This window comes from Daphnia carinata, chromosome 4, assembly GCF_022539665.2.
Source record: "Daphnia carinata strain CSIRO-1 chromosome 4, CSIRO_AGI_Dcar_HiC_V3, whole genome shotgun sequence".
Taxonomy (NCBI): Eukaryota; Metazoa; Arthropoda; class Branchiopoda; order Diplostraca; family Daphniidae; genus Daphnia; species Daphnia carinata.
The window spans coordinates 4337501-4347647 of NC_081334.1; the positions used below are offsets into that span (position 1 = coordinate 4337501).

At 39.9% G+C, this 10147-nt stretch overlaps 1 protein-coding gene across 1 annotated transcript; it reads right to left on the reverse strand.

The window, feature by feature from the left end:
- Positions 1–635: 635 nt before the first annotated feature.
- On the reverse strand, positions 636–1443 carry LOC130695175 (uncharacterized). The gene is made up of 2 exons (XM_057518301.2): positions 941–1443; positions 636–842 (listed from the first exon to the last, which is right to left on the reverse strand). The coding sequence occupies exons 1-2, from the start codon at positions 1370–1372 to the stop codon at positions 732–734; spliced, it is 543 nt and encodes a 180-aa protein (XP_057374284.2). The 5' UTR covers positions 1373–1443; the 3' UTR covers positions 636–731.
- Between the last annotated feature and the right edge of the window lie 8704 nt (positions 1444–10147).

Here is a 10147-nt window from a genome sequence, read left to right on the forward strand (position 1 = left end):
CTTGTACGTGATTGGTTGTGAAGCAGTTTGTGGAAATATCCTTGCATGTCGTCTTGTATGTCGTATGATGACTGGCCATTACAAACATGGCCTCTACCTTTGCTTGAAAAAAAAAAAAAACTACTTTGCACTCGTCATCTTTCTGACGTCATTCAAAGCCACTTGTTTTGCTCGGGGAAAAGAATCACACTCTGTGTCTATTGTTGCGTTACTGAATTAGCATAATAGACTTTGGGGGAATCGGCTTAAAGAATGCTCGGCTTATTTGACATGTCTAAAGAAGAGAGAAACGCCACCAACTTGTCGGATTGTTGGTCCACGTCAATTCTCTTTGCCCGTATCTTTTCTTTCAATGGACCATGAAAGATTAGAAGAGAAACGTTTGTAATATCGTCGAATACATTTTTTGAATGATGAATTTTAAAGGCAGGTATGAAGGATTAGTATAGGCTGTTTTTTTTTTTTTTTCGTGACGATGGTCACGATTTTTGTCGGTTTCGATCGTTCAGCCCTTAATGCCCGACTTCAAGGGATGTAATCTTTTTCCCCCTCGAATTTTCATTATTTTTCTCTTTTTATTTTTATTGATGTCGTGCGTTGTTCTTTCTCTGTTGGGTAAAACGAGGCTATTGAACAAGTTGTATTTGACGTATTGCGGTCTCTATTTTCACTGCTTAATAGGTTATAATCACAAGAGGATAATGATTTGATTTTCGTGACTGGTTTGGTTTTCATTGAGGAATGAGGGCGACATCATCAAATCCCATTTTGTCGATAGGAGTCAGCTGCCCGTTTTCCCAAATGCCAGCCGACCAGAACCAACCAATCATCATCGGGCCGGGCTGTTTTAAGTTTTTTTTTTTTTTTTTTTTTGAAATAACATTGTTCCATTAGTGAGGTTTCGAATGAGATGAAAGGCTTTAGAATCAGTAAAACTCACCGTAATGACGACGTCTTGCAAATGACCCGTGTCGACTAGACGAGCAATGCGCATTAAAGTGTAATCAGCTCCAAAGACGATCGATATCAACTGGAAATCGTTACGGAGGTCGTCTGTCGGTCCGTCCGCAGTTTCGCAGCCTCTGCCGTTGTTCAGTTCGCAATGTTTGTCCAAGAAGAAACTGTTGGATGGTTGGTTGGCATCGTACGCGCCGTAGAAGTAATCGCCCAGCGAAAGATCGGCCGATGTGAAACGTAGGCTGAACCAACCTCTTGTTGCGACGCGCATTTCCAACACCACCTGCGGATTGTTGGCATCTTGATCGTAGACAAAGTCCCAATCGAGTCGGAAAGTCCCTCCTTGCTTGTCCAATTCAACGGTGTTGTTTAAGATCATGGTCTCTATATCTCTGTTGCTGCTGCGTTGGCTCATTTTTAATTGGTGAGGGTGGGCAGCGCAAATGGCCAAAATAGGTACGGCAATCACCAAAAATCGAAGGCTCATCTAGTCCGTTTAACTATTATTAAATTCAAATTTACAATTTTTTAAAAGAAATTTCAATACCTTGTTGGATGGTTTTGGTTACGTGGTGGAACTGGGTCTGTTGAATCACCTGGTGATGCCTCTATTATTTTGGCCATTTTTATACCTTTTGATAAGATAGGATTCTACGTGATTAGTCCCGATCTCTTTGGCCTTTAATCTTTCCATCGAGTTGATATCAACCACCTTGACGCAATCGGGCCGTGAACCCATCAATTTTTTATTTCATTCTTTTTCACAAGTTTATCTATTCAGGAACAAGAGTGTCGTGCATAGACCACGTTCTTTTTTATTTCCTCTTCCGCGTTTGATATTCTCTCTGCTACACAATGAAAAAAGCAGCTGAACCTTAAAAAACAAACAAAAAACAGAATAGATTGGTAGCCGGGTGTTATTTAATCAAGCGAATCTTGATGATAAATAACCATGCGCGAACGATCTGTCTGATGCCAGTTGGATGCTTTTTCCATCGTGCAGCATTCATCAGGTTTTATTTTTTTATTCCATTAGTTTTTATCGTTTACTGAGCGACATCAAAAAGCAAAAGGTTCACTAACTGTTCTTGTTTTGCCGACTGTTTTTTTTTTCTTTTGTTGTTGCTTTTATTTTCTGAAGAAAAAAAAAAGAGGAAAACTAAACGAAACAAATAAAAGAATCGAGTTGTGACGTTGACTGATTGCTTATCGAAATGGGAAGGAGAGTTAAAGAAAAAAAAAAGCGACGTTTTGGTTTCTTTTGAGCGATTGTCAAAGCCGCAAGCAGAAAGACGAGCACTTTGCTCTTATCGACATTTCTTCTTCGGTATCCTTGTTAAGTGGAATAGATTTTCCTTTTTTTTGTGCGTCTGTTGTATGACTTTTGGGGTTTGGAAATTCGTTCAGTGCCGTTTGTCTTTTTCGAGACACAACTGGAATGTCCGACGAAATGGATCCAGTTTTTTTTATTGATTCCTTTCATCATATTTTATTTATTTATTTATTTATTTTTTGCTTCTTTCGTCTCTTAACAGCCAATCTTATCGAAGCCGTTCACCTGTCTGCCACCTAATTGATGGCAGGCCCTATGAGCCAAGAAAGAAAAGTAAGGGAAAAAGCGGGTCCCGATTTTTTTTTTCTTCTTCCAGCTCTCCTTTCAATACAGACACACACGCCCGGTAGTGCCATAAAATGAGATTGAGAGCCTTCCATTTCCTTCTTTTCATATCTGCCTATCTATAAAGTGTGTACAAATGTACATACACAGCTATATATACCGTATATATGAAAACGAAAAAAAAAAAAAAAAAGCATAAATAAATAAAAGACCTAAGGGTGGAAGTTGGTGTGTGTGTATTCCACTTCCACCTTCCCTTTTTATTATACGATATATATAGGTAATCAATGACGGCTTCGTAAATAGTGGATTGCAAGTACGTCGAGGACATAACAGAGCGAGCGAGAGAGAGCAATACAAAGGTAACCATAGCAACACCCTCGCGTTGGGTCCCCCAAAGAGAGTCGAACGAGGAATATTAGATGGACTATATAGCGGGAGGAAACTATATAACACAGCAACAGCTAGAACCTTATCCGATGTGTGTATCTCTGGTTTTGTATGTGCGTATCTGCTTGCAGTTTTTTTTTTTGTTGTTCTTGTCTGTTTTACCGAGCTTTTATTTTCTTTCATGGAGGAGGGTTGTGTTAACGTTTTTTGGGGTTGGGAGAAAAGAAGAAGGCCGGAAACAATTTCAGCTTCTCTTTTGACGATCTCCTTCAAAGGTATTAGAGACTGAGAGGTGTCTTTCTATAGCTTCGTCGTAGATGCGCCTTCAGAGTCTTCCCCCTTTCGATATTGTTTGTTGTATTTATATAGAACGGGGAGGAAGGGATGACGGTTCGTCTGAAAGACACAAAGAAATAGCATCATGTAAAAAAAAAAAAAAAAAAAAAAAAGAGGCGCCATCTTTCTCCGGCACATCAAAAATAAAGAGAGTAAAAAAAAAAAAAAAAAAAAAAGGGAGGGTGTCTTTCTTTAATATTATTTGGCACAACGAATGAAGAAAAAAAAAAGAGAATTATAGGTCTGCCTTTCAATATGTGGGAGGGCCGAAGGAAGAAATCAATAAGATCTGCGCATCGAAGAGGGAGCCTGTAAAAGGAGCCGAGGCAACGAAAATATACGCCATCAAAGCTAATTAGAAACAGCGTTCCGTCGAGTTATGATTTTGTTTTGTTTTGTTTTCTTTTGTTGCTGTTTGTTGTGTGTGTGTGTGTGTGTGTGTGTGTGTGTGTGTGTGTGTCTATGGCTTTGCCTTCTGAGCCTTGACGGTCTTTTGGCTCGTTGATTGGACGGATTTCTGCTCGAGTTCCATTGGGAAAGGGTTTATGTTCGGGTCGATGACAGTTTGAGTGCTTGTGTGTCGAGCAAGACCTTGGACCTATAGAGGCAGACGACATCCTACCTACGAGATGATGATGTTAATGAAGGCAAAAGCGGCCCACTTTTTTTCATTCTTTTTTCTACCTTAAATGTTCACTCGGATGAACACAAACGAGCCAAGCGCCCGAGCAACGATGCGGACATTGAGGAAAGGAAAAGAAAAAAAAAAAAAAAAAGACGGTCTGACTCTCTTTTATGTGTGCGTTTAATTAACTATAGAGCGTGCGTGTGTAAATGCGTCCGTCTGTGGCCTCCAATTTCTACGGTCTCTGCCAAGTTGGGTAAAGTTTTTTCAGGCCTCGGGTATTTTTTTTTTCCTAACGTATGCCAGACTCGTTTGGTACCCACAAAAGCCGATCTACCCGTAATGCTCTTCTTTTTTTCTTAAATCGGAGCGGGGTTGGTAAAGCCTGTACTGAAAATGGAGGGATATAGGGGAAGGTATCAGAGAACACGAAGTGGGGATTTAAAAAAGAAGAACCCGGGTGATGTGGGGTGGAATAGAAGTAAGAGTGATCCAATGATCCGCACGCGGTCTATAATATGTATATAAGAAGGCGGGAGCGTGTGTGTGTGTGTGTGTGTGCACTTTTCTCTCTTGAAAGTTGTTGCCGCGTGAGAGTGGTAGGTAGAAAGCCTTTCCATGTCTGTCAATCAAGTAATAGCGAAACTCGTCGCCCAGGCTTTGATTTCTTTTTATTAGTACCACCGAAATCAACTCTTTTTTTCTTCTTTTCTTTCCGGGTGGGGAGTACACGCAGAGCGATGATGTTGCCTTTGACGACGAAAGATCAAACCACCTAACGGTAATAAATATACGACATGTGAAACTATGGCTGAGAAGCGCGTGTCTAGAGACAACAAATAAGTGGAAATGCAATGGATTGGTTGTTGGCCCTCACTGTTTCAACTGTCACATTGAATTTACGCGCTTCTTTTTTCCCGCTTGATGAGACGTCCGTCTTCGTAATGACGTTGTAAACAACGTCTAATCTCTTTTTCTGTTTGAAACTTTTCCCTTTTTATTTGATTGAACTGCGTTCTCTACTTTGAATGTCTTCAGGATTTTTCATCAATATTGAAAATCAATTCGGATTCGCTCTTCTTTTTTTTTTTCAAAGTTTTCTTTTGATCAAATCAAATGTAAAGTTTCACTTTTTGTGCAAAAAAATTGGTACATGTGTGAATTGTTCGAAACTTTACGTTTCAAGCATGTTCATTTGTTTTTTTTTTTTTGTTTTTTTTTTCGTTTGTTGATTTGATAACATCTTCGAAATGTGGATGCCTTTTTTAGGACATTGATAGCTTTGCCTGAATCCTTTTGAGTTTAGCGACATGGCCATTAAAGTTGTTTTTGACAGTTCCATTTCGGTACATTTGGCGTAACGGGTTTCTCCATCTTATTCACATCACAAAGTTTCACCTTCAACTCTTGGCTCCACTTTTTTTTTATTGGGTTTTTATTGTAATCATTTATTTAAACGAGTTTAACATGACTTAATGAATGGATGACGATTGCAGCAGTGCGTGTTTTTTTCCGTTTGCTTAAACTTTTCGCTGCCATTCAAGATAAACGACATTTTCAAAGTTTTTTTTTGATCTTTGATAGTTGGCGGTATTTTTTTTAATTTGAATTTTTGGGTGTGAAATAGTGAAGGTACAGGGCTGAATAAAAGAAGGTACAATCGATTGTTTTCGTTACTTTGGGCGTCAACTAATTGAACTCGCCTTTTGAAGGTTATTCAATTTTTCACGGTTTGGCCAAAATGGCGCCCTATTGTCTATCGCCCAACATCTTGTGAACATGATGAATATATACAACTTGCATTTGCTCTCCCTGATGGATGAACAATTGCAATTGTTCATCCTGTTCGAACAACATTTTTATTCATTTTTATTTTTTTTTTAACTGCTTTTTTTTTTTTTTTTTTTTTTTTTTTTTTAATAAAGCAAATGTTTTGTACATTTGCAAAACCAGTTTTTGGCTTTGTGTGCAAGCAATCCGGACGAGACTTTTATTTGACTTGAACGATGCCGGTAGCTTTCGTCGTTGCGCTTTGACTATGACGTTCAAGTGATAAGTGCCGCTAGTAGCATTTCCCACTTCCTTCTTTGTTGTTGTTGTTGTCGTCCTTACCTGTGCTATTACCTAGCGATGCAGGATGTTGCATTCATGCTGGTTTTCTTATCGTTCGTTTTATGGAAGCGAACAATAAAGCCAATATAGTTTTCATCTTGACGGTCACATGCAGGGCATCTTGCCATTTGAGATTTTTTTTTTTTTTTTTTTTTTTTTTCGAGAAAAAAAGATGTGACTTTTAGTGTTTCCTGTTGAAACTGCTGCTGAGAATGCATTTTTATGGGCTGTTGCTATCCTTAAAAATGCGACCAACATCGTCGTCGCCCGACTTTTTAACTGCCATTTTTTAATAGAAAAATTTTGCCTCTGGCGCGGGAAAAGACTTTTAATCAATAATGAAAAAAAGAATTTGGCGGTGTAATTTTCTTTTTTCGGCTTTGTCGTCGAACAAATGCCGCTTTTGAAAAAAAAAAATCTTTCCATATTGAAACATTTATTAGATTGAATTTTCTAGACTTTGGACGATTTCAAATTTTGTTTCAACATGAAAAAAAAAAAAAAAAGAATTCAAGTCGAATCCTTTCGTACGGACATTAACGTCAATCGCTTCTGCATTTCGTTCTATCAAAACAACAGAATTCACGAGTTCATCGTGAACTTTGGTGTCTCTTTTTGTGATCGTGACTGCGTTTGCCGCGCTCACATCGTAAGCAGCTCTCATTACAAGTTACAAATCCTGGGATAATGACGAGGGTTATCGATCGTTCTCATCACGTTAAACTACGTACCGCAAAGACTTTTTTTTTTCTTTTTCCATGTCAACAGTAGAATCAAAACCATTGCCAATTCAAATCAAAGTTTATGTCCCCCCCCCCTTTTTTTTTTCAGTTCGACTAGGCAACAATTTTCGTTGCCAAGTTGCAGTTTATTCTACGGAAAAGAAGAAACGGCCCGTTTAAAATGCGTATCCACTTGAGCTGTCTCCTTGTCCCGTGTGCAGTTGGAAGCTTTGTGGTTTCTGTTGAGGTACAAAATCCAACCGACTGGAATCACATGCGTCTTCTTCAACATTGGCCAAGAGGGTCCCATATTTATTCGGACGAGTGTTTTTTTTCCCCCTCCCTTGTTCGCAAGCCCGTCTACAATGTTCGTTGAGACGTAGCTCTCTTTTCGGCCCTTTTATTCGATTGGTTGGGTCGAGTTCTATCTTGTACCGCTTACGTTATCGACATTTTCTATTTCAACTACTTGCCGACATCATTCCGGTTAAATTGCGATTTTTCTCAGAGCCGCGCATGTTTTCCCTTTTTAAATGTCGGAGTGAACAAGTGGAGCGAGACCATTTTCAAAAGGCAACGTTGGATCGATTGAGTTCTCATCTACTTGCAATGGCGCAACAGCTCGTCTTTTTTTTTTTTTTTTTGTATGCGTGTGTGTTCCCTTTTTATTGCGTCGTTACGGCCCTGGACGAGGCCAGTGGACTGTGATGTGACACCGGTGACGGATTGTGGGAACTGAACCACGTGTTTATTACATTTGAAGAAGAGAAAAAAAAAGGAGACTCTTCTTTGCCTAAATGTAAACGTACGAAAAGCGAGAAATGAAAGGGCAAAGGGATCGTAATAATCCGACAGCAGATCAAACCACCCCCCTATTTCGTTCTGAATGTCGTTTTGCTTATGTTTTCCTCCTATATTTTTTTTTGTTGAACCCGCCCTCGTCTACACGAAAAAAAAAAATGAGGAATAAAAGAGACAGAAAAAAAGAAATTCTAAAAATAAATAGCAACTGAAGGGGGAATAGAGAAAGGATCAAAAAGGAACCGCCCCCCCTTAACGAGGATAATCTGTCGCCGTGTATGACCGATCACGCGGACAGCCACCGTATGTCCTCCCACTCTTTTTTTCGGCGCACTGCGAATAGGTTAGGCACAGAGGGAGGGATAGAATGAAAAAAAAAGGGAGAGGGGATCAAATAAAGCGTGACAAGTTTTTCAACACACAAAAAGAAATAGAGCAGGATTACCCAATGCGTGGAAGGAGTTTGTTTTATGAGGCCGTGCGTTGTGGAAAGTAAATCGCGTTTGATGATCTAACGAATAGGATCTAAAAGGTGAACGTCTGACTCAATCGTACTATTTTTTCGAAAAATGTTGGTTTTTATTTGATCAAGTGCTTCTCGGTCTCTTGAAACAAGTCTAGCAAAAATTTTTTTTTTTTTTTTCTTTTCCCCACTTCACTTGCCGAGTGCTCTCCTGGATAATGCACCGATCCAGTCCGCTTATTTCTCCTTCTCTAGACGAATAAAGAATATAAAGAAAAAGCGAAGGTTGGCATGACGACGGTGAATAGTCTTAAGAAAGCAGAAATAAAAGGATATGGAGTGAGTGAGCTGTGAAGCTCTCCTCTCTCTCTCGAGAGAGAGTTTTTGTTGGAGGATCACTCACGAATCCAACCTACTCGGGCATTCCGGCACGTCTAGTGTATATAGTGTATTTTGGAAAACGCGCTGGATATGGATCCGAGTGATGGTCTCTATCTCGTACTCCCCGAAAAGTCCATTAAATCTATATATACACACCAGCATATACGCAGTCGAGGTGATTCGATCCGTCAGGTTTGCGTGCATTTTGCACACACACTCCCGAAAGGAATAAAAAAAAAAGAAAAAAAAAGGGGGGGGGCCCTGGATTTTTTTTACAAACTCCATTAAAGCAATCGTAAATATTGAAGTTTACGTTGCTTAAAAGCATCTCTCGGTTCGTTTTTAACAGAAAAAAAAATTCCCTTACTCTAATGGCATCTAATGTGGGACATGTTTCATTAAGAGCTTTCATCCAATCTCTTAGGCCCGGTAATAATTCGATCGATAAATGGCCAGCAGCATTTATCCCGTTTTTTTTTCTTCCTTTATTTCCATCATCTTGATGAAAGTCCGTTGTCTTTTGATGTTGGGATCCGCTTTTTTTTTTCGCTGGCAAGGATCATCGGATGTTCTAGGTCGATACGTTTTTGAATAAATCATATGACTCCACAGGTGTGTGTGCGCAGAGAACGAAAGCCAGGGGGGGTTGGAGTAGTAACGCATCTGTTTACTTCCACATGAGCGTGTGTAACACATACGATCCGCGATTGGTCCACTTGAAAGAGTCTGATGGGATCCAGGCTGAAACTTTTTTTTTCCACATCTAAGTGAGGGGTTGGCTGGATTGTCTTTGTCTCCTAGCAGAGGGAGGGGGGGGGGTGGCGTATGCGACTGTGTTGTTGTACAACATCATTTCCGGTCGATGAAGCTGATGGTTGCAACTGGGAAGTGGGGGGGGGGTGTTCTATCGTCAAGCAACTCTTCACTGACAGTACGCAATCAAGTATAGATAGAACTGGCAACTGAAACAACCGGGGGGGATTCGCAATGACTGTGAAAGATCAGTCGGTCACTCCCGTTTTCAGCCACCGATACGCGCGCATAACAAAGGGGTTGTTCTACATCCCTGTTCTTTTTTATTCTTGTTGATATGTTTCACACTACTAACAAATCCCTTTCTCCCTTTATGTATATATCAGGAAGAGAGAAAGAGAGAGAAAGAGAGAGAGAGGTGTCTAGGGTATTTGCTTGTTGTGTGCAGGTTGGCCGTTGATGCTCTTGTTCTATTATTGGGTTTTATGTAATATATAATAAAAGAACAACGAACGTCCCTATATAGCCCGTCTGGAGCTATATAAGTTTGATAAATAACGATGAACGTTACACTCACATGAGCAATAAAAAAAAAAAAAATAAAGGCGGCGGCGTTGGCGGATGGTGTGCAATTCCAACACTAGTGCGAGTGAATGTTTGTAGTCTATAATGTATAAAGGAGGGCCTGCATGGCGAGAGAGGGAAGAAAAATTGGGTTTTATATGCAAACACAACAACAACAACAGGCGGACCAAAAGAATCCCCCTTCTTTTTCACACTTCCTGAGCGATCCTTTTGAATATTTCATAAGAAAAACGGGCGATATAGGATCATGCACGTCTATATCGAGGCCAGAGGCCGTTTGAGTTACTCAAAAACGTCCGTGCAGTTTGACGCCGGTTTTCGATAAAAAAAAAAGCGGAAGGAAAAAGAAAAAAAAAAAAGAAAGAAATGGGAAAAGCTTTACGGATTTATGGCTGGGAAAATAA

Excerpts from the sequence above, each read along its gene's own strand:
- LOC130695175 (XM_057518301.2), bottom strand. The coding sequence starts at position 1,372 with ATGAGCCAACGCAGCAGCAACAGAGATATAGAGACCATGATCTTAAAC. Across the intron at positions 843-940 it reads TGCAAGACGTCGTCATTACG|CCCGGCCCGATGATGATTGG; the intron begins GTGAGTTTTACT and ends AACTTAAAACAG.